Raw genomic sequence first — 24,970 nt, 5'->3', positions numbered from 1 at the left:
GGGGAATAGCTTCTGGATACCTAGTGGCATGATCCACTACCACTAGTATAAATCTGTGCGCAGATGCTGTTGGGGGGTCCATTGGTCCAACAATGTCAATCCCCACTCTTTCAAAGCGTACCCCCACCACAGGTAGTGGTATAAGGAGGGCCTTTGCTGTGCTTGTGCCACCTGATTTGCCACTGGCTTGACAAGTGACACATGAGCGACAAAACTCTTTGGTGTCTTCAGACATATGAGGCCAGTGAAAGTGAGGGACAAGCTTGTCCCTGGCCTAAGTGACGTGCAAGGGAATTTCATGGGCTAAGGTAAGAAGGAAACCTCTCAGAGACAAGGGGATAATCAGCCTCCTGGGAGCACCAGGCTTGGGGTCTCTTGCCTCAGAGTATAGGAGTCCATCATCCCATACACCTTGTGGGTACCTGTAGCATTCCCTGCAGCCTAAGCAGCAGCTTGCTGTTTGAGTGGTTCAAGCGAGGAACAGTCTAACTGTGCCTGCCTCAAGTCTGCCCTGGAAGGTCCCCCTGTCCCAAGAAACTCAACCTGTTCAAGCTCAAGCTCTTCTATGACAGTTCCTTCTGGGGTCTATGGGTCAGCCTCCTGAGAGGGCTGATCCTCAAGCAGAGGCAGGGGGGAAGGCACTGCCTTAATCCTACTGCTCTTTCTCTTGGGTAGTGTCTGATCCATTGTTCCAGGATCCAGCACTTGTTCAGCTGGGCATTTTTTGACCAGTGACCTAGTCACAGCAAGGACATATGCTGACAAACCTAACATCTCTACATGAGTCCTATACTCCACTTCTGACCATAAGGAGGATTCCAAATCATTGCCCAAATGACAGTCCACTGGGAGTTCTGGGCTAACTACAACCCTTTTGAGGCCAGTTACCCCTCCCCAGGAGAAGTTAACAATTGCCATACTGTGATTGGTAGTGACATTGCTAGCATTGGTCACTAGGTAGTCTGAACCTAGTATTATCTGATCAGGGTCCACAAATGTTGGTGTCACCATAGTGACACTGGCACAGGTGTCCCTGTAGGACTGAGTCGTTTTTCCATTGATTAAAGGTGTTTGCATGTATTTGCCCAGAGTACTAGGACTTACAGTAGGGGTCATATCCATGTCCCAACTACAGACATGAACAGCCTGAGTAGGTATTCTGACTAAGTCAGAACCCACCTTAGTTCCCAGGGTTAACCCAACTGTAGCCTTGGGGGGTGCACTACCACTACTAACTGTACTAGGGGGTGCAGGTGCCTTAGGGGCAGTAGTGGTAGGAGCTGTGCCTTTCTTGGTGCACTCACTAAACCAGTGAGTCTTACTTTTACAGTATTGGCACCATGGTTTTCTCTGACCATCATTCTTCGTCTTTTGGAAATTCTGGAACCCACCCTCCTTAGATTATTGGGGCCCTGTTGAAGACTTCTGGTCATTTTCCTTATTCTCATTACCCTTCTGGTCTGCTTTCTTCTGGCCACCACCCTGGTTCTGGTTCTGCTGCTTGACCCTTGTCCTGACCCATCTGTCTGCCTTCTTTCCCAATTCTTGGGGAGAGGTCAGATCTGAGTCAATAAGGTGCTGATGCAACAACTGGTTCTGACCATTATTTAAGATTTGCCCTCTCATAATTAGATTATACAATCCTGTGTAATCAGTTTACTTCCCAGTAACCAGCCTTCCAAAGCCTTAGTGGCACAATCAACAAAGTCAGTCCAATTCTGAGCTTGAGTGTTCTGGGTGTCACTGAACATCAACCTGTACTGTTCAGTTGTTAGGCCAAACCCATCAATCAAGACACTTTTCAGGACTTGGTAATCATTAGCATCCTCATCTCTAACAGTGAGGAGCTTGTCTCTTTCTTTACCTTCAAAGGAGAGCCACAATATAGCTGCCCACTGACACTGGGGTACCTGCTGTACTTTGCAGGCCCTCTCCAGAGCAATCATCCATTTGTGGATGTCATTTCCTACTTTAAAGGAGGGCACTATTTTACTCAGGTGTCTATTATCAAAACTCCTGTCTTTATCTCTAGGGATAATGCTGCCACCAGTGGGTTCTACCCCTCTCAATTTCTGCTCTCTGGCAAACGCAAGTTTCTCTTTGGCAAGGGCAAGTTTTTCCCTTTGGATCCTCAGATTCACTTCCTTCATCTTTCCTTCATGTTCTCTTCTCTGAGGGGAAGTCATCCCTCTCTGAGAAGATGCCTGAGAGACATGGGTGTGAATAGATCTGTTAGAGCCTCTGGAGTGAGACCTAGCTCGTCTATTCCCAAGGTTAGGCCTGCTTCCATCTGTAGGATCAGAGGGGCCTGGATTAGAAGCCCTTCTAGCATCATATGTCTCTAAGAGACCTATCAGAAAAGGAAGGGTAGGGTTGGAACCCTGTTTCAGTCTTCTGGAGGTACACAATTGTCTCATCTCCTGGAAGCGGAGTGTTGCATATCTGGGTATGACCTGTGGAGCGTCACTAGCCACAAGGGGAGCCACTGTGTTCTCTCCTGTGGTAGACATGCTTTCTAGTGAGGTTTAAGTGCTGCACTTACCTACACTATGGGTTTTCCTACTCTACTAATCCCTTGCTAAGAGTTGTAGTCAGGGTGTGCTACTCCCTTTCTACAACAACAGCTGGTTCAGTAGAACTCAGAGTATTTCTAAGCTTTGTTATATGTACCTATGGTACCTTAGGTGATCTTTCAAATGATATCTCAAAATTATATTTGGTAAAAACAACAGCAAGCTCAAATCCCAACCGCTGCACACCAATGTGAGAAGTTGGCCTGATATATGATGCTCACTAGTTCTAGTGTGTATAAGAACAACAGGAGGGAACCCATAGACCACGTTGGGATGGGTGTGTAGTGTAAACAAAAACAATTCCCAACAGGTATCATGTAAGGGCAATTTAAACAATGTATGCAGTTTGCATTACAAATTAAGGGACAAGGAGTCACTAGAATTTTTTGTGTGAAAAAAAGCGGTATTATTCACCAATAGAAACAGGGAAAGGTGTTTCACATGGCAATACAGTTAAACAGCACTGTACAGAACAGATCATGTGACAACCCAGTTGCACTTGGTGCACGGTGATATATACAGTTGGTGATTGTGAAGGTGCAAGTGCTAAAGTGAACAGCGTGATCGGCGCATAAACACAAGTTGTACATCAATAATGGCTCCACTAGATCAAGTTGTAATCACTTAAAACAAGATTGTATAAATGTAAACAGGAGTACAAAACGTAATATGCGTCATATAGTTATGCTGTAGAGTCGACGGTGTTTCGATCCCCGTTAGTCGGGATCGTCATCAGGACAGGGTTGTCGATGGAATCAGTGAGTAACAACCAAGCGGGGACGCGTGGGTGGCTGAGGTCCATGACGTCGCTAGCACTCCACAACCAGAAGAGCCCTAATCGCCCTCCGCCGCCCTGATTCATACAGGCGCCGCACGTCCCGCCCGCTGATCAGATCCATTCCACGATCAGCCATCGACTCTTGAGCGACCGCATGGACCTCAGCCACCCATGCGTCCCCGCTTGGTTGTTACTCACTGATTCCATCGACAACCCTGTCCTGATGACGATCCCGACTAACGGGGATCGAAACGCCGTCGACTCTACAGCATAACTATTTGACGCATATTACGTTTTGTGCTCCTGTTTAAATTTATACAATCTTGTTTTAAGTGATTACAACTTGATCTTGTGGAGCCATTTTTGATGTACAACTTGTGTTTATGCGCCGATCACGCTGTTCACTTTAGCACTTGCACCTTCACAATCACCAACTGCATATATCACCGTGCACCAAGTGCCACTGGGTTGTCACATGATCTGTTCTGTACAGTGCTGTTTAACTGTATTGCCATGTGAAAGACCTTTCCCTGTTTCTATTGGTGAATAATACCGCTTTTTTAAAAAAAAATTCTAGTGACTCCTTGTCCCTTAATTTGTAATGCAAACCGCATACATTGTTTAAATTGCCCTTACATGATACCTGTTGGGAATTGTTTTTGTTTACACTAGTTCTAGTGATCACCTTGTATCTGTCCAAACAACCCTTATGGTGATTGGTTGTAACCTTATAGACCAGCTATCCTAATGGTAGCATGGACAAAGCAGTCTTAGGCTAAACTCTTTTGGCATGTGAAGCCAGCTGTTTTACCACATATAACCCCTTGAATACCAAATGAAAGGACACCACCCAGGTAGTTATGAAAATAAACAAGTTATTTATTAACTAACAAACAACTCTGAACTCTTTATGAGATCAGATGGCTAAGCACATGACAAGACTCTTAAGAAAAATATGTAAAGTTGCACGAGTTACAATGTTGCCCTAGGGGCGCAACAAACCATATACTAAACAAGTGGTATAAGGAAGTCGATAGAAGGAATGGAGCTGTCCAGAGGCTGTAGGATCGCTGGGACTACACTATCCTAACCGTAGCTAAGTAATAGGAGGCCCCCGGGACGTGTGTGCAGAGTGTGAACTCACACGCGAGATGCGTAACAAAGTCAATGGACAGTACAAATTACGAAAAGGTAAGTAATAGACAGTTCCGACTAGCTAGGACTAAAAAGACTGGAAATCTGGACACTAGAAGAGTCAATCTACCCTTGAGCACCGAAATGCTCTAGTTACCTCACCCACGGGCTGCGGGTGTATTGGTGTCAAAGTGTGTCGGGTTTCCGCGTTGAAGTCTATGGAGCCTTGAAGAAAGATGCTGCAGGCGACCAGGAAGAATCTGTCAGGAGTGATCCAAGAGTGGATCAAGGAAGATGAATACCTGAAAGCAGAGGGGACAATGTTCAAAGTCACTAGCCAGTGACTGGAGTGGAAGCAGATGATGTCGTCGCGATCAGGTGAAGAGTGGAACCCTTGACTCTGCAGCCACGTGGACCAGGAGGTGTCTTCGACGACCAGGATGGAGGCACGAGCTGTCCCACGCAGGCTCTCGCTGTCGGCAGTGTTGGTTCCAGATTCGGCGTCAACAGGCCTTGGCAAAGGCAACCCACGTGGTGAGTGGAAAAGGCGTCTGGTGCGGACCAGGAGGGTCCGGGGTGTTTCTCCTTTGCAGGGAAGCAAGGGCCAGTCTGGTGCAACCAGACCAGCGGTGTGGATTTTAAGGATCGTCGTCTAGGAGGCCACTAGCCAGCCGGCAAGTGAGCAGACAACGCGCCGAGCAGCAATCAAGCAAAAGGGGCCCACGCAGATCTTGTGGATGCTGGAGGGCTGATCTTCTGTGCAGGAGCTGCTCGGGGCTGGGGCTTCTCAATCCCCAAAGCACTTACTCAAGGATGCCTTGGAAGTCGTGCTGGAAGCGAAGTGCAGTTTCTTCAAGATGGCGGTTCCACGTGTCTCGTCGCACCCACGGATCTCAGCTGTGCTGCAGATGTGAGTTGAGGTCGGAGAGGTCTGAAAGTCCGGGCCTCGTCGGGCTCTGAAGTCTGGATCCACTCGGAAAGACGACAAAGTGAACCGCTGGAACGCTCGATGGTGCCTGCTTGTGCAGGGTGGTCACTCCTTGGCCACAAGGGAGATTTCTTCAGTCTTCTGTGGATCAGAATGTCGAAGTCCAGAGTTTCTTCTTGTAGAATTTCAAGTCAGGATTAATCTAATTTGGAATGGGACCAGCTCCTACCTTTATCCTGCTAAAGGGGGCTGTACTATCACTAGGTCCCTCCTATGGGTGCGACCAGGAAGGGGGGTGGTTACACCCCCTATCCTTTGTCCGGATTCGCGCCAGAGCTGGGGCTGGAGTGCCCCAGCAACTGGTTTGAACCGGTGTATGCACAGGGCACCTTGTGTGCCCCCAGGCATGTCTCATTCCTTTCAGGCCTGTCCTATCCAATACACAAAATCCTGTCTGGGGTGGTGCTAGCACCTCTCAAGGCAGGAAACCCTTTGTCCAGGCCTCCCTCTTTGGAAGGACTCCCAGCAGCAGGAAGTCAGACTTGTGTCTGTGGTGGCAGCATCTATTTTGTGATGCTGAGGCTCGAGTTAACTTTAACCGGGGTTCACAGTTACATACATTTCGGGTCCCTCTAAAAGGGTGGAATGCTACCCCCGTCGCCAGAATTGGCGAGGGGGTAGTATTCCAATTCGTATGACACCTTACTCGACATGTTTTGATAATGCTATGCCAAAGTTAGCAATAACCGCGAGGATTATAATGCACTTAAGAGTATATGGTATAGCGTTATCATGGGAACAGCTAAAGGACTTGGTTCCGAAAGCTGCAGTCAGGCTCAGCTCATGCCAGAGCACTATCTCACATAATTCTAAGCACTCTGCCTGCAGGATTGTTAAGGCCTGCCATAGGAGTCACTTATAGGAGTATATGTGTCCATTTTAGGTTTAGATATAAGGATACTATAGCTAAAGCAAAGGGTGATTACATCACCTTGCCCCAGCTGATTGATCAGCCAGTTGTGTCAGATTTGGATGGCCAGCCAGGGGTGGCATAATACATGCTGCAGCCCCTGGTAGGCCTTGGGAACACTTATGCCCTGGGTACCTAGGGTACACAGTACAAGGACTTACAATAGTGACCCAATACCAATTGGTAAATCCACCTAAAGTACATGGATGTCAATTTAGAGAGAGAACAGCTAGGCTGTGGGTCTGATTAGCAGGCCCACAGCCAGGGAAAGTGGTAAACCAGTGAAGCAAAAAGCAAAAATCTGGGGTGACCATAGGATTGCAGACCCTACTCTCCTACAGTCCCCACCAATGTCATCCTCCTCTATGGAGCGGAGAAGTAAGCATTGCCCTTGCCAAATGGATGAAGCATTTGTACACTGCTCGCTCGCATTATAGATATATGCATACAGTTACCCAGGCAGACGACTAACCAACATACAGATGGGTATGCCTGCAGATCCTGGCACAGCACAAGTTAAGCTGAAATTTTATTTGTATATAGTTTACTGCCACTGATGAGGTGTTGAAGCTTTTTTGTGGCGAGTAGCACCCTACTCCGGAACCCAAGATTAGAGGTTAATAGTAGATTAGTATTTTTTTTTCTTTGTGCAGTAGTTCTGTTAAGTTTGTGTTCCTGATTTCATGTGTTTAGTTGACTGTAGCGTAGGGGTAGAGTGATGGTAATAGACTTGAAAGTTGGGTGCGCTGGTCTGGATTAGCATTACTCAGTTGGGCCTAGAGGGTCCCTAGTGTTTGTATAGTGTTTGCAATTCACGTGTGCTGCTTACCTTGCATCTTCCATGCCCTGAGCTCCAGCCTCAGGGCCTTCAGTTGATGTATGTGGTTGTCTGCTCAGAGAAAAAATTTACTTTGTGTTTTTTCCGTTGCATTCTTAGGGGGTGGGTCACATACACATTTGATATAGTACATTTTAAATTGTTTTTTTCCGATTTGGCTTAGATACACTTTTAGTTATTTCTTAGCCTCTTTAATAACACACAACACTAGTGGTTATACAAACAGCAAGCGTTCCTTGCATACCCTTTTCTGTTTTTTTTATGTACTGCCCTAAGTGTTAAGGGTTTGTCCAGATATGGGTTCCAAGCTCACTGTGCCATTGGAACCAAGCTACACCCAACAGATAAGCCCCTAGCAGGACAAACCTGGTTTTGTGTTGCTTGTGTTTTGCTTAATGGAAGACCTGGCCTGGCAGTTTGGGCTCAGCGGTTACTCATGGAGCAGAGTCAAAACTGAGTTGCAGAAAGGCTGGGCCCAAACTGAGGTGGCACGAGGGATTGAAATGCTACAGAGCGACTGCCAGCGGTTAGAGAAATTGCACTCATTCTTTTCAACACCTTCTACGTGTTTAATGTATGTATCTCATAGACATGTTTGTACTCGTGCACAGACCACATCAGGAGCGTGGGATGTTTTAAATATTCTACTTGTCAAAAGGCCAAAATGCAACAAAAATCTACAGGTCCTGTAGAGAACGTAACTTGTCTAATCTACTCTCCAAATTATGCTTACGAGCGTAGAAACATTATTAGATTCTTATTTCATTAACAGAAACCGACAAAAATTGCTTTTCAACAATTCTAAAATAAAATATATTTTTTACTGTGAAAAGTACCATTATCGTGATTCACCCAAATCAAATGATAAAAAATAAAAGTTCTTGAATAATTTACTTCAAGAACTCCAGTTTGAACATTTTGTAAAGCAAGCTGTAGGCCATTTGCATGGACCGGGACTTCTGTATAAACCATTATACTGAAAGTGACTGTCAGCCATGATAATGGGTCCTCTTAAGGCCACTCGCCTGAAGTTACAGTTCTAAAATGTAAACAATAGCTTAAGAAGGTTTGCAAGCTGAGCATCAAGCAGATTATGTGTTTGCGGGGTGGAGCATTTGAGATCACATTTTCAATTAGATGTTAAATGTTAAATGTCGTATACTTGTAAAGCGCACAGCTGCCTCAGCAAAGGGGCGTCCCGGCGCTGTATACCGCTGGGGAACACATCCTGGCTTTCCCTGTGAGATGGTCCCTCCTGGGCATCTCCAAGGTGAAGACCAGCATCCCCGGCGCTGATGGGGCCGTTAGTAGAGATTAAGCAAGCGATTACCCAGAGTTGCTGAGTGGGACCCATGGTTGTAGTAGGCACCGAGGCGAGAATTATCGAGTCCGCTGACCATGGCCCAAGACCCTACCGCGTCGGGAATTGAACCCTGGACCCGGGCCGACCTCGGCTTCCGGGTCTGCCGCCTCTAACCAGTGAGAGGGAAACAATGAGGGTTTTGGCTGGAACGCAGTAAGGCTGCGCCAATACTAGATTCAACAAACAAAATGCCAGTACTGCGTGTTTAATTCAAGCTCACCGGAATTGAGTAAAAATTCCTCAATTCTAAAGACCACTCTTTCAGTCTGATTTATCAGAGCTTCTGTTCCCCTCACTACCCAATGAACTATGTAGTCTTGTCTTGTGTATGTCTAAATAGTGCACTGTGTGTTGTCTATTCAATGTTATGTGTTCCCCCACAAATGTTTTGAGTTACATTTTGGTTATATTGTTTTTTGAACTGTGAAAAGATATTTTGGCCCAGTCGGAGTCATTGTATGTTGCTAGGTTTTGAAAAAAAAAACCCTTAAAAAACTAATTTTGATAAAGTTGTAAAATCAAAAAGAAAAAACCAAGAAAAAGAAAATACAAAATAAATTAAATTTGCTTGATAAATCAGACTGAAAGAGTGGTCTTTAGAATTGAGGAATTTTTACTCAATTCCGGTGAGCTTGAATTAAACACGCAGTACTGGCATTTTGTTTGTTGAATCTTGCCTCTAACCAGTGAGCCACACCACTCCACAAACTCAGTTTCTATAGCAAATGTAAATTATTTTAAAGGTACATAGAATAAGAAGCCTTTCTACATTTAGATTAGAAATACTATTCTGAGCAAAAACCATCCTTTTTCTTTAAAAAATGCCTAGCCACCACCAACTTTCTTGGATTTTATTTAATTGGTTTGGCTGCCCTGTTTATTTTCCACTTGTGCTTTATTGGATTTGTAATACTGAACACAAATTATAATATTCAGTTGCTATATGGGCCTCATAGACTCAGGATTGCTCCACACCAGAGCATAATATAAAGGTTCCTCAAGCACATCTCGTTGAGGAGTAGAGACAACAAAACTCATAGTGGAAACCAAAACTGGCTTTCCTTGCGATAATAAGAACTGGTAGTAACAATAGCATACATAACAAAACCACTCACCCAACGAATGCCCACTCCTCTCCCATCCAGCCGTCAGTACCAAGAAATGACAGCAGCTTGTCCTTCAATACTATAAGCATGCAGTAAAATACACATTTTCATACCACAGATAAGTAAGACTGCCCTTTTAATCTCGAATTGGACTAGATTCACTGCTGTGCCATAGCTGGCTTGCTTGTTTTCTGATTAGGCTTATCATTTTTCTTTTGATTTGTGACCTCCTAAATGTGTTTCACAGAATCTCTCTTTAGATAATATATGGAGAAGAGTGGATTTGTATTGACAGCTATTGACTGAGTTAAAGTTGGCACTCGTGCGGACCTCTTGGGCTCAAATTCTGATCCCAAAATATGGAGCACCTGGACTTTAAAACTGACACTGTTTGAAAATTGACATCTTAGATCTATGTCATCTCCTCAAACTACTTCTTCTAAAGTGGTTAGCATAATTTTGTTGGGCCTCACTTTTGAGGGATAGCATTCTGCAGGCACTGTCATTATTGGCTTGCGGATGGAGTACAATATTGGGGTGTACCCTGGCCTTGATAAGGGCCTCTATTGGTCCTTCAGATGCTATAGAACTCTGCAGCTCAAATTGTGGTGGCTGCTCACAAAGGATTTCAGGGAACTCTTTTTCTACACATACTCCTCTGATTTGTATCATAGCCTACATTTGGTTTAATGTATAGTAGATTGTTCATAAGGTGTTTGAAGACCAGACTTACCAGCTATACCACCAGGTTTATTTTGCGCTCCTCTATGACCAGGATTTACCTTTTGGTGTTGCATTTTGAGTGACCAAAGATGGGATGGTGAGCCTTTTGATTGGTAAACGATTTTTATTAGGTTTTTAACAAATGTAGCAATTATTGCAGGATACAACATTAATAAATTATCTACGGTAGATGATAGGTAGCGATTGTAGCAGGATGAGACAATCATGAATTATTAACTGTAGACAATACCATTTGTAGCAGGATGAGACATTAACAAATCACAGGAGTGAACTGCACTGACACACTGAAGGATGAAGAGGGCCCAATGAATAGTAGGTTAGTTTACAAAACTTTGAAAATAGTTGTGGCTATTTTCCTTTGAAGTCTTCATCCTCCGCTTTGTTTCGACTAGTCATTTTTGCTTCTCAATGCAGTTGTAAATGTGGTTATTTTTCTAATCTGGAAAACTTAATAGTGACTTGTGGTTTGGCTGCATAATTTACAGCCACTGGTAATTACACTGGGTCAAAATCCAGTCCAGTATTTTGTCCACCATGCTACCTCACACTGGAACCAGCCATATGCAAATCAGCCTTGGCTCTGCTCCAATAGGATCAGTCTAGTGCAAATTGCCAAGCCAGATCCTTTCTGACAGGAACACAAGCAACGCCCAGACTGATTTTGGACAAAATTAGGCTCCCCAGCTTTTCAAGATTATACGAATCTCAATTTTGCCTCAAACTCATCGAATTCCCACAATGCCTGCAATGTTAATAAAACCTGCTGCAAAAATAGAAGAAGCATTCATCGATGTGGTATTTGTTTAATTGCTTTTCTTTGTTATTTTGTGAAAATGCAGCCTGGCAAGAGAGCAAGAAAAGAAAAACCCCTAAGGGAGATTCATTCTTCTTTATTAGCCTGGAGCATTATTTCTGGACTGCTCCATTCCATTTGGCCTTCCACCTACCCCCAGGACGTCCAGGCAGGCAGAGATTATCACAGCAGGTAAGTTCACTGGGCTGACGGGGAAGACTTGGCCAAACATGCCCTGTCATTCACCCCGGGCCCCATATTGTGAACATTATTAAAGGTGGCAGTGATAAGTTAGTCCTTCCTTTTTTCGTTTAGTTAATCATATCTCTAACTGTATTTGATATCCTGCACATATACAATGCAAACAACCACCAGTGAAAGGTAGATCACAAGGTTCCAGTTACAGCGTCTTCTCAACGTCCTATGATATGCAGCAAATCACTTAATTTCCCTCTACCTAAAGAAAACATATTAATCTGCCTTGTGCAATGTAATGTGCTCATGTAAAGTGCTGCAATTCCCTTGGGGCAAATCTGAGCTGTATAAAACTTTTAAAAGAATTTAAAGAAAGTATTTCTGACAAAAGTAAGTGTGTATGGTGTTTTGTGCTCTGAAGGCTTCAAAATCATATAATTCCCTAATAGTTAACCCTTCATTTAGATTGCCTCAATACGTTACATATGTGCGTTTTTTTAAATGGTTGCACATTCGTGTGTTCCAATTGCCATACATTTGCTGTTAAATATTTACTGAAATGTGACCAAACTACATTATATCACTGAAAAACACAGAGTTTGCCATGTACAAAAAGTTAATGTAACTACTCTGTGGTTTAATCTGTAAATCTATTGTCAAGACATCCCTCCTGTTTAGTCCTCATTTATGGGCTATGTAGCCTAAATCACCTACATTAACCCTCTTCTACACCTATACTACCCCACGTCAACACATCTTCTACAAATCTACTGCCTTACTACCCCTCTCCCACTCTACTACCCCTCCTCAAACACTCTACTATCACTCTACCTCTCTTATACCCCTCATCTACCCTTCTAACCCTAAACACATCTAATACCCCTCTACCACTTTACTACCCTTCTAGCCCTCTAATACCCCTCTATCACTCTACTAACCCTATAGCCCTCTACTATCCTTCTTCTACCCTTCTACTAATGCTATAACTCTCTACCCTTCTACCCTCTTCTACCCCTAAACTACCCCTCTACCCTTCTACCACAACCATATAATTACATAACACATATTAATAAAACAATAAATACCACAGACACTACACATAATACAACTCACTACAAAAAAGAATTCATATGAAAAATCCCTTACATTCCAAAAAGCAAGACCTATTGGCCTTGTTTCACCTGGAGCCAATGCAAAGATTTTAAAGCTTCAGAGGTGGAAGAGGAGTGGCGAAGCCCCAATGCCAATCTGGCCACAGCATTTTGTATTCTTTGAATAGAATAGAGAGTTAAGATAGTCTAGGCGTTCTTAACATAGTCTCTCAGATAACCACTCAGTGAGAAGATCTGGGAAGTTAGGGTGGAATCTTCCTAAGCAGATTTAGAAGGAAAAACATGTTGATGCCACATGTTTTACTTGGTTAAATAGGGTAAGTTATTGTTCCAGGCAGACCCCTACATATTTTACCAGTATAGCTGGAGTTGGAATGGTAACCAACTGCTAGATCAAACATTCTGTGGCCAAAGGTTCGGGATACAGGAAGGATTAGTTACTTACCTGTAATCCTAGTTCTCTTCCAGGGGTATCTTCATCAAAGTCATAAGCATTAGAATATTCCCGCCCATGCGCGGGACCCCGGAAACATTATATTATATGTGCCTCACATATATATATCCAAATATATGTTTAACCCCTTCGATGAGGCACGGTGCTCGTGTGCTCATGACGAGCTGAGCTCGTCATGACCACACCCAGTTCTATTATGGCCCAGCACCGAAGAAGAATATCTGCAGCATCGATGAGGCTAAACATATATATATATATATATATATATATATATAAAAATAAACAATTGCAGCCTAATAAACACTAGAGCTTAATTATGCTGTAACGAATTTCCATCATCCATGAACAAACATGCATTATAAACATGAGAGAGACCAACAGTTTTGTTTTAGAACGGTTTTAATGCTCAGAAAGCAGTGGAAATTCTCATGAAACACTGAAAGCTCCCAGGCTGCATTGCAAAACCACAGTCTAAAAAGACTGAAAAGCTAACCTGCATCAACATGCAGCAAACAAACTGTGCCCTTAAGACACCCATGACCCCCAGCTTCCCATCATGCCTCAGGGGTGACAGTTAGGTCAGTTGTTCTTTGCGGAGACTGAAAAAAACATGAAACATTTAGGTTAACCATATCTCCAACTTAAAATAATCCTTTGCCCGGGGAGGCGGGAGGGTTGCTTATGACTTTGATGAGGATACCCCTGGAAGAAAACTAGGATTACAGGTAAGTAACTAATCCTTCTCTTCCAGGGAATCCTCATCAATAGTCATAAGCATTAGAATAGAATAGCGAGCCTCACCTCATCTCCCTGCGGGCAAAGGAGTAATGATAACAGTAATGTCAATACTAAGCCTAGGAAAACTAAGCTTGTACAGGCCACAGGCTGCCCAAATAGATTCCTCAAAGAGGCTTGTCCTACTTGAGTATCAGACCTGGAATCAGATTCTAGACAGTAATGCCTGGTAAAGGTATGAACTGATCTCCAGGTTGCAGCCTTGGAAATCTCAGTCATAGGGACATCATGTAAGAAAGCTACTGTGGCCGCTTTCCCCCTAGTAGAGTGTGCTTTAGGTGACAACAGTAATGGTTTGCCCGCCAGCTGATAAGCAAATTTAATACAGGAAACAATCCATCTGGACATGGATCTTTTGGCAGCTTGAAAGCCTGTTCTTATTGAACCATAGTTGATAAAGAGCTGATCCGTCTTCTTAATACTTTTGTTATTTTCCAAATAAAACTTAAGCACTCTCTTAAGATCTAAAGAGTGCAGAGACCGCTCAGCCGGGGGTCGTAGGGTTTGGAAAAAAGGATGGAAGAGAAATGGCATGATTAATATGAAAATCAGAGACCACTTTAGGTAAAAAGGATGTATGTGCTGTTAAGACTACTCTATTGTGGTGGAAAACAGTGTAGGGTTCTTTTGTACACAGCGCTTGTATCTCACTTACTCTTCGCTCTGATGTAATTGCCACCAACAATGCAACCTTCCAAGAGAGGTGTTGCAACGAGGCCTTGTGGATGGGCTCAAAAGGAGGCCCCATCAACTTGGATAGAACCAGGTTCAACTCCCAAGGAGGAGAAGGATTTCGCACAGGGGGATAAGACTTTCTTCAACCCCTGAAGGAAATCCTTGACCACTGGAACCTGAAAGAAAGAAGTTTGGCTTGGTGATTTCCAATACGCTACAATGGCTGACAGATTAACTCTAATGGAAGCATACTTCAACCCAAGGAAAGGAGGTATGGTAGAACAACTTCCTCCTGCCCCTTAGTAGGATCAAGATGACACTCCCTGCACCACACATAAAACCTCTTCCATTTGAACGCATAAGACGCTCTTGTAGAAGGCCTCTTAGCTTCTCTTAAAATGTGCATACATTCAGGAGGCAGGTTCAGATGTCCGTACTGCAGGACTTCAGGAGCCATGCTGTCAGGTTCAGTAACGGGAGGTTGGGATTACAGAATCCTCCCGTTCATCTTGCTCAACAGGTCTGGTCTGCAAGGCAGCCGTTTGTGTGGACACGCAGACAGATGAAGAAGGTCCGGGAACCACCACTGCCGTGGCCAGTCCGGAGCTATTAGAATCATCTCCATGTTCGACCTGAGGAGCTTGGAAACCATCTTTGGGATCAGCGATAGGGGAGGAAATGCGTAAGCAAATGTCCCTGACCAATCCATCAAGAGAGCATTCCCCTGAGTCCCTGGCCGGTGGAATCTGGACGCGAAGGCGTGGCATTTTTTATTTTCGTCATCTGCAAACAAGTCTATAGTTGGACGACTCTAACAACGAAAAAGCTCGTCTACTACCTTGTCGTTTAGCACCCAGTCTGGCTGATCTTCGAAGTGCCTGCTGAGTGCGTAAGCCTTGATGTTTAACTCGCCTGGAAGGTGCACTGGTACCACTGAGACATTCCGAGCGAGAAGCCAGTGCCAGATCGCCTGTGACTCCAGGGAGAGAGGGTGTGACCGTGTGCCTCCTTGTTTGTTCAGATAAAACATGGTGGTTGTATTGTCTGTCTGTCTGAACCAGGACTGAGGTGGTCTTGATCGCTGGAAGAAATGCTTTGAGAGCAAGATGCACCGCTCGGAGCTCCAGCATGTTGATACGGTAGGTCTGCTCTTGAGCCGCCCACCGACCTTGAATCTGAAGGCACCCCATGTGTGCCCCCCAGCCTTGTAGAGAAGCGTCTGTTACTATTGACTGCGTTGGGAGAGGTTGGTGAAAAGGTACTCCCACCAGAACATTCTGCGGTCGAGTCCACCATTTTATGGAAGTCTTCGCTGCTTGGGGTAGACTGATCCGGTCCTCCCAACGTCCTGTCGCTTGGTCCCATTGGTCCTACAGGGCCTGTTGTAAAGGCCCCATTCTCAAGCTGGCGTTCGGTATGAGAAAGATGCAGGACGCCATGGAACCTAGCAGGGAGGCAACCTGTCGGACTGTTGGGTTTCGAGACTCGAGCAGAACTCTGCATTTCTGCCGCATAGAATAAAGTCTCTCCTCCGAAGGAAACGCTTTTCCCAATTTTGTGTCCAGAAGGGAGCCTAGGTAGTGGATGAACTGTGTTGGCCGCTGGACTGACTTAACCATGTGGAGGTGGAGCCAGAGTTTGTGCAACTGGTGCAGGCAAAGCTGGAAATCGTTTGCTACCTGTACAGGAGATGGACCTTTTTGGAGCCAGTCGTCCAGGTACGGATAGATGAAAAGTCCCTTTTTGTGAAGGAAAGTCGCCACCACTGCCATGCAATTGGTGAAGACTTGTGGTGCGGACTTGAGCCCGAAGGGCAGCACTTTGTACTGGTAATGTTTGTTGCCTCAAGTACTTTTGGTGACGCAGTGCAATCGGGATGTGAAATTATGCATCTTGCAGATCCACCGAACACATCCAATCCCCGACTTGCAGATGTAGACATATTTGGTCAAGAGCTAGCATGCAGAACTTTTCCTTGACTATGACCTTGTTTAGAAGACGAAGGTCTAGGATGGGTCTGAACTTGTCCTCCTGATCTCTTTTGGGAACAAGAAAATATCTGGAGTGGACTCCTTTTCCCCTTTGAGAGGGAGGTACTTCTTCTATAGCTCTTTTTTGCAGAAGAATGTTCACCTCTCTCCGGAGCAGGTCCAGTTGCTGAGGAAGAGATTTCTTCGGAGGAATGTTCTTTGGGAGCGCACGGAAACGTAGCGTGTATCCATTGCGCAGTATATTCAGCACCCAACGATCTTTTGTGATGCTGACCCACTTTGCCAGATGTTGTGAAGCACTTCCTCCCACTGGAGTGGGCAACGGCGCCAGAGGAAGCCACTGCTCAAGCCTTTCCTCCCCTCGCCGTGTTAGAGGACTGCTGGTGACCTCCTTTACTTCTGCCTGATTTGCCTTCTCGAAATTGGGTCTTGCCTTGACTCTTGTTTTGAGACCACTGAGGGGTTTGAACCCTCTGTTGAGCCACTTTGCCCTTGTTGGTCTTAAAGCGGCGCTTGAACTCCTTTTTCTTCTCTAGACCGACCACTTTCACAGTGTCCAGCTCGGTCTTCATTCAACTCATCTCCTCGTCAGCGTGTTCACCGAAGAGAGAGGAACCAGAATAAGGAAGGTTTAAGATGCGTTGTTGTGCATCGGGCTTGAGGCCTGTGAGGCGCAGCCAAGAAGACCTCCTGGCACAACAAACTCCATGGGAATAAGAATGAGCCTCTAGCACTGCGCATCCGCCGCTGTGCTAATTATTTGGTTAGACACTAGGCAGCCTTCTGTCAATGTTTCCTCAAAGTCCTTCTGGTCCTCTTTTGGCAGTTTGGACTTGAACCGATCCATGCAATCCCATAGGGCTCTATCATATCTACCTAATAGAGCGGCCGCACTGGAGATCTTCAGAGAAGAAGAGGCAGAATTGCATACCTTTCGACCCCACGAGTCCTGTGATTTGCTGTCTTTATCTGGTGGAACTAAGAAGGAGGCAGCAACTGCATGTGTTTTCCGCGCCGCTGCTACAATCACAGAGTCTGCTTAAGGGCCAGCTTTTACAAAAACTGAGCCCGACGCTGAAGCTGAAGGACGTGAAGACTTGTCCCTTGAAGGTGATCTAGCCCTCTTGGAGCCCTTCTTTACCAGAGATCTTCCTCTGGATGACCTTTGGGCTAAGCCATAAATGCAATTCCTCTCCCTGACCTTAAGAGTTCTTTCTGACAGGCGCTCGCAGTGAGGACAGGTCTTTGGGTCATGATGATCAGGCAAACAAAGTATACAGACATCATGACTGTCTGTTTTAGCCTTCTTGTTGCCACAAGAAGGGCAGTTATCAAAGAGTGAGGGCATGTTGAGTGGAAATGCCTCAAAAAACTGTCAATAAAAGACAGGTTCGTACTTGACTGGATGTAAAATGTCAAAGTAAGCAAAAAAAATCTGAATAATGAAGGAAATTTCTGACAGAAAGTCAGAAAAGAGTGGAGCTGAGTTACCAGGGTCCTGAAGGAGCCAGAAAGAATAACTGACCTAACTGTCACCCCTGAGGCATGATGGGAAGCTGGGGGTCATGGGTGCCTTACAGGCACAGTGTCAGTTTGCTGCATGTTGATACAGGTTAGCTTTTCAGTCTTTTTAGACTATGGTTTTGCAATGCAGCCTGGGAGCTTCCTATGCTTTCAGTGTTTCATGAGAATTCCCACTGCTTTCTGAGCATTAAAACAGTTCTAAAACAAAACTTTTGTTGTCTCTCATGTTTATAATGCATGTTTGTTCATGGATGATGGAAATTCTTTACAGCATAATTCAGCTCCAGTGTTTATTAGGCTGCAATTGTTTATTTTAATATATATATATGTTTATATATGTATGGATATATATATGTGGGGCACATATAACATAATGTTTCCGGGGTCCCGCGCATGGGCGGGAATATTCTAATGCTTATAACTATTAATGAGTGTAGGAAGGTGGATATCTGACTATGGTTGCCCCCAACCTTTTGCGTAGTGTTTTGCTGGTTTTCGACATAGTTGGACTGGGATCCTGCTATCCAGGACCCCATGCTTCCTGCTCTCTCTGTTAAAATGGACTCCATGTACCTTAGGTACATATCTAATTGGTATTGGGTCACTCTTGTAAGTCCTTGTACAGTGTACCATAGGTACCCAGGGCATAAGTGCACCCAAGGCCTACCAGAGGCTGCAGCATGTATTATGCCACCCCTGGCTGGCCATCCAAACCTGACACAACTGGCTGGTAACCCAGCTGGGGCAAGGTGGTGTAATCACCCTTTGCTTTAGATATAGTATACCTATATCTAACCCTAAAATGGACACATATCCTCCTATAAGTCACTCCTATGGCAGGCCTTAACAATCCTGGAGGCAGAGTGCTTGGAATTATGTGAGATGGTGCTCTAGCATGAGCTGAGCCTGTCTGCAGCTTTCGGAACCAAGTACTTTAGCTGTTTCCATGATAACGCTATACCATATAGTCTTAAGTGCATTATAACCTTGCGGTTATTGCTAACTTTGGCATAACATTATCAAAACATGTAGAGTAAGGTGTCATACGAATTGGAATACTACCCCCTCGCCAGTTCTGGCGACGAGGGTAGCATTCCACCCTTTTAGAGGGACACGACATGTATGCAACTGAGAACCCCGGTTAAAGTTAACTCGAGCCTCAGCATCACAAAATGGATGCTGCCACCACAGACACGAGTCGGACCTCGTGCTGCTGGGAGTCCTTCCAGCGAGGGAGGCCTGGACAAAGGGTTTCCTGTCTTTGGAGGTGCTAGCATCACCCCAGATAGGATTATGTGTATTGAGGTAAGACAAGCTGAAAGGAATGAGACATGCCTGGGGCACACAAGGTGTCCCTGTGCATACCCCGGTTCAAACCAGTTGCTGGGGCACTCCAGCCGCAGCTCTGGCGCGAAACCGGACAAAGGCTAGGGGGTGTAACCACCCCCCCTTCCTGGTCCCACCCATAGGAGGGACCAAGTCACAGTACAGCCCCCTTTAGGAGAATAAAGGTAGGAGCTGGTCCCATTCCAAATTAGATTAATCCGGATTTGAAACTCTACAAAAAAGAAACTCTGGACTTCAACGTTCTGCACCACATAAGACTGAAGAAATCTCCCTTGTGGCCAAGGAGTGACCACCCTGCACCAGCAGGCACCATCAAGCGTCCTAGCGGTTCACTTTGTCGTCCTTCCTGCCGGAACCAGACTTCAGAGCCCGACGAGATCCGGACTTCCAGACCTCTCCGACCTCTACCTAATTCTGCAGCACAGCTGAGACCCGTGGGTGCCACGAGACACGTGGGACCGGCCATCTTGGAGAAACTGCACTTCGCTTCCAGCACGACTTCAGAGGCATCCTCGAGAAAGTGCTTTGGGGATTGAGAAGCCCCAGCCCCAAGCAGCTCCTGCACAGAAGACCACCCCTCCAGCATCCACGAGATCTGCGTGGGGCCCTTATGCTTGATTGCTGCTCGACGCGTTGTCTGGTCACTTGCCGGCTGGCTAGTGGCCTCCTAGACGACGATCCACAAAATCTACACCACTGGCCTGGTTGCTGCAGACTGACCGTTGCCTACTTCCAAAAGAGAAGCACCCCAGACCCTCCTGGTCCGCACCAGACGCCTTCTTCACTCACCGCGTGGGTTACCTTTGCCAAGGCCTGTTGACTCCGAATCCGGATCTGACACCGCCGACAGCGAGAGCCTGTGTGGGAAAGCTCGTGCCTCCATCCTGGTCGTCGAAGACACTTCCTGGTCCACGTGGCTGCAGAGTCAAGCGTCCACTCTTCACCTGATTGCGACAACAGCATCTGGTTCCTTCCTGGTTCCACTCCGGTCACTGGCTAGTGACTGTGAACATTGTCCCCTCTGCTTTCAGGTCTCCATCTTCCTCGATCCACCCTTGGATCGCTCCGGACATCTTCCTCCTGGTCGCCTGCAGCATCTTTTCTTCAAGGCTCCATTGACTTAAACGCGGAAACCCAACACACTTTCACACCTATGCACCCGCAGCCCGTGGGTGAGGTAACAAGAGCATTTCGGTGCTCAAGGGTAGATTGACTCTCCTAGTGTCCAGATTTCCATTCGTTTTAGTCCTAGCTAGTCGGAACTGTCTAATACTTACCTTTTCGTAATTTGTACTGTCCATTGACTTTGTTACGCATCTCGCGTGTGAGTTCACACTCTGCACACGCGTGCCGTAGGGCTCCCATTACTTACCTAAGGTTAGGGTAGTGTAGTCCCAGCGATCCTACAGCCTCTGGAAAGCTCCATTCCTTTTATCGACTTACTCAACCCACTTACTTAGTATATGGTTTGACGTGCCCCTATGACACCAATGTAATTCATGCAACTTAAACATATTTTTCCTAAGAGTCTTGTCATGTGCTTAGCCCTTTGATCTCATAAAGAGTTCAGAGGTGTTTGTTATTAATAAATATCTTGTTTATTTTTATAACAACCTGTTTGGTGACCTTTCATCTGGTATTCAAGGGGTTATATGTGGTAAAACAGCTGGCTTCACATGCCAAAAGAGTTTAGCCTAAGACTGCTTTGTCCATGCTACCAGTAGGATAGCTGGTCTACAAGGTTGACTTACAACCAATCACCATAAGGGTTGTTTGGACTGATACAAGGTGATCACTAGAACTAGTGAGCAACATATATCAGGCCAACTTCTCACAATGAGGATCCCCTGGAAGAGAATGTTTAATCCACAGTACCCCCGTCTTGCCTGAGCTAAATTTAAGTGAGACTCTTAAGAAAAATACGTTAAGTTGCACAAATTACAATGGTGCCCTAAGGGCACGACAAACCATAAACTAAGTAAATGGTATAGCCGGCAAGTGACCAGACAACGCGTCGAGCAGCAATCAAGCAAAAGGGCCCCATGCAGATCTCGTGGATGCTGGAGGGCTGATCTTCTGTGCAGGAGCTGCTCGGGGCTGGGGCTTCTCAATCCCCAAAGCACTTTGTCGAGGATGCCTCTGAAGTCCTGCTGGAAGCGAAGTGCAGTTTCTTCAAGATGGCCGGTCCCACGTGTCTCGTCGCACCCACGGATCTCAGCTGTGCTGCAAATGCGAGTTGAGGTCGGAGAGGTCTGGTAGTCCGGGTCTCGTCGGGCTCTGAAGTCTGGATCCACCAGGGAAGACGACAAAGTGAACCGCTGGAACGCTTGATGGTGCCTGCTTGTGCAGGGTGGTCACTCCTTGGCCACACGGGAGATTTCTTCAGTCTTCTGTGGAACAGAAAGTCGAAGTCCAGAGTTTCTTCTTGTAAAGTTTCAAGTCAGGATTAATCTAATTTGGAATGGGACCAGCTCCTACCTTTATTCTGCTAAAGGAGGCTGTACTATCACTAGGTCCCTCCTATGGGTTGGACCAGGAAGGGGGGTGGTTACACCCCCTATTCTTTGTCCGCTTTCGCGCCAGAGCTGGGGCTGGAGTGCCCCAGCAACTGGTTTGAGAAGGTGTATGCACAGGGCACCTTGTGTGCCCCAGGCATGTCTCATTCCTTTCAGGCCTGTCCTACCCAATACACAAAATCCTGTCAGGGGTGGTGCTAGCACCTTCCAAGGCAGGAAACCCTTTGTCCAGGCCTCCCTCGCTGGAAGGACTCCCAGCAGCAGGAGGTCAGACTTGTGTCTGTGGTGGCAGCATCCATTTTGTGATGCTGAGGCTCGAGTTAACTTTAACCGGGGTTCACAGTTACATACATGTTGTGTCCCTCTAAAAGGGTGGAATGCTACCCCTGTCGCCAGAATTGGCGAGGGGGTAGTATTCCAATTCGTATGACACCTTAATCGACATGTTTTGATAATGCTATGCCAAAGTTAGCAATAACCGCGAGGATTATAATGCACTTAAGAGTATATGGTATAGCGTTATCATGGAAACAGCTAAAGGACTTGGTTCCGAAAGCTGCAGACAGGCCCAGCTCATGCCAGAGCACTATCTCACATAATTCCAAGCACTCTGCCTCCAGGATTGTTAAGGCCTGCCATAGGAGTCACTTATAGGAGTATATGTGTCCATTTTAGGTCTGGATATAGGTATACTATATCTAAAGCAAAGGGTGAATACACCACCTTTCCCCAGCTGACTGATCAGCCAGTTGTGTCAGATTTGGATGGCCAGCCAGGGGTGGCATAATACATGCTGCAGCCCCTGGTAGGCCTTGGGTTCGCTTATGCCCTGGGTAGCTATGGTACACTGTACAAGGACTTACAAGAGTGACCCAATACCAATTGGTAAATGCCCCTAAAGTACATGGATGCCAATTTAGAGAGAGGACAGCTAGGCTGTGGGTCTGATTAGCAGGCCCACAGCCAGGGAAAGTAGTAAACCAGTGAAGCAAAAAGCAAAAATCTGGGGTGACCATAGGATTGCAGAGCCTACTTTCCTACAGACTATTGCACAAGATAGGTGCAAACAGATGGTCCGAACACATCAACAGTTTGGTTTACTTACAATCTTAGAAGTCACCTAATTCAAGAATAAAGTCAAGTATGTGGCTTTGTTGAGGGTGGGGCCCTTTTCTTTCAAGGCTAGCCCCAGCGCCACCATACCAGAAATGAATGTGCTCATATATTAAAGTCTCCTTCTACTAAGAATTTAGCATACTCCAGTACATGATCAAGGAGGAATCAATAATGGACCCCACCAATCCTGGAGGCCGATAACATAATAGACCACTAAATAACAGGTCAGTCAGTGAGGAGATCATGAAACCCATGACTTCTGCCATAGGGAAATCCGGAGTTGGTAGCTCCTTCATAATAAGGGAGCATACAGTGCACAACTTTGAACCCATCAGGGCTTATATAAATGAGCTCTGGGCCACTTGCTTCTGTGAGCTATGTCTCTGTGATACAAAGCATATAAATATTTCCTTCAACTGAGTGGTCATAGATTTCCAGGCATGCTTCACTGCTTGCCTTGCATTTTTCAGGCCACACCATACTGCTTCATTAGTGGGCCTCTTCCCCCTCTCCTCTGGAACCAGTGCTATGTGCCTTCTGCGCCATGACATTATCTTGCTCCCTACCCTTCAACCTGCCCACACTTCAACCTCCCCACACCCACATAGGTCATAGTACCCTTTCTGCACGTTAACCCCTCATTATTATGCGCACTCCCCACCTGTACTCCCAACAGAATATTCATACCTAGAGCCTTGTTAACGTTGTCAAAATGCTCAGGCGCTAGCCATTCCCTTCCAATCTCCACCAAGCTTGCCAGAGAGTGGCTCAGTTGGGTTTGAGTCTCCCTTCTGTCTTAAAACTAGGAGGATCGGTGGCGCTGTTTACGTGGACAAGCTTGCATTTGGCACGCCAGCGGCATGGGTGCACAGCTGTTTGCTTTTATAGGGCTTTACTGTGCATCAGTGCAACCACTAGCTCACTAACTCCCAAAAGGGTGCCCAAAAACTGAACAATTGCTTGGGTGGAAAATTGGAATCACATGCCGATCACGCGCAGCAACAAAACTGGTTAAACCCTACAAAATGTGCTGAGCAGTTTAAAAAAGTTTCCTCCTCAAATACCAAGTCATTTTCTAGATCGCTTTAAAAAGGTAACGAACATTTAAAAAAAAAAAAAAAGCAAATTAAAAATGACGTGCAGCAAATCCAACTATTATCTAAACACCAAGAAGCTTGTGTCCCTAACTGGCCACCTAAACCGTCTATTGAATGCATACTGAGCTTTAAAAAAAAACTCTAAAATAAATTGAGTTTTGATCCTTCCTGGCCACCTAATTACGTAGTAACAATATGATAAAAATGACCCGTCCTGTACTGTGCGCCCAGGTATTTTTTGCTTAATATAAAAAGGATTCAACTTTTTTGTGTGTTGAATACTGAACATATCGAATGTGCAAACGTAAGATTTTTCTACGTGCTGCAACCGCAAATTAAACAGAAGCATTTAAGAAATTATTGGTAGAAAATAACCAAGTGATTGGTTCCTGGATCTTGACCATAAGTAAGCATAAGAATGCAAAATTTTTATTTTAACACAGAATGCCATCCCCTTTAGACTTAAATGTAACTGAACAGAAAACAACCTCCTACTCTTCACATCCCCCTAGTCTACAATATTTAGTCTTCAGGATAACGCTGTTGATTTTGAAAGACTTGTTTCTTGAATAATCAATTAAGTATCTTTTTATGCTAAAGAGGGGCTCACCAGTTAAAATGTAAGCTTCGCACCCATTTATAGGAATAAACCTTAAATGGGACACTATTACAGGGTAAAAAGAGCAACCATGAAAGTATACTTGGAAGTTTTGTTGCTTACCATATGACATGATAATCTGCAAATATTGTGAGAACGTTACAAGTTAAGAGTTTCTGTTCTTGCTTACCTTTGGACCTATGAGTTTATCCGAGGTCATTTTAGCAAAAAGTTCTGCCGTCTGTGATCGGACCTGTGGATGGGTAGAGTTGCAGAACATATCTAACAAGTAGATCAATGCACCTGAGAATGAAACACACAAA

The 24,970-nt window shown here is 45.4% G+C and overlaps 1 protein-coding gene across 4 annotated transcripts in view; it reads right to left on the bottom strand.

The window, feature by feature from the left end:
* DNAJC13 (DnaJ heat shock protein family (Hsp40) member C13) overlaps nt 1–24,970 on the bottom strand; it is a 1,694,551-nt gene that overhangs the window by 332,724 nt on the left and 1,336,857 nt on the right. For all 4 annotated transcript variants that reach the window (XR_015300721.1, XM_086942056.1, XM_086942057.1 and 1 more), the window contains one exon: nt 24,838–24,950. Coding sequence is in view for 3 of the 4 variants with exons in the window: in XM_086942056.1 (XP_086798182.1) it covers nt 24,838–24,950 (113 nt within the window). In the remaining variant the exon portion in view is untranslated. The remainder of the gene's footprint in view (nt 1–24,837; nt 24,951–24,970) is intronic.

Source organism: Lissotriton vulgaris, chromosome 10, assembly GCF_964263255.1.
Source record: "Lissotriton vulgaris chromosome 10, aLisVul1.2, whole genome shotgun sequence".
Lineage (NCBI taxonomy): Eukaryota > Metazoa > Chordata > Amphibia > Caudata > Salamandridae > Lissotriton > Lissotriton vulgaris.
This window is presented reverse-complemented; position numbering and strand designations above follow the sequence as displayed.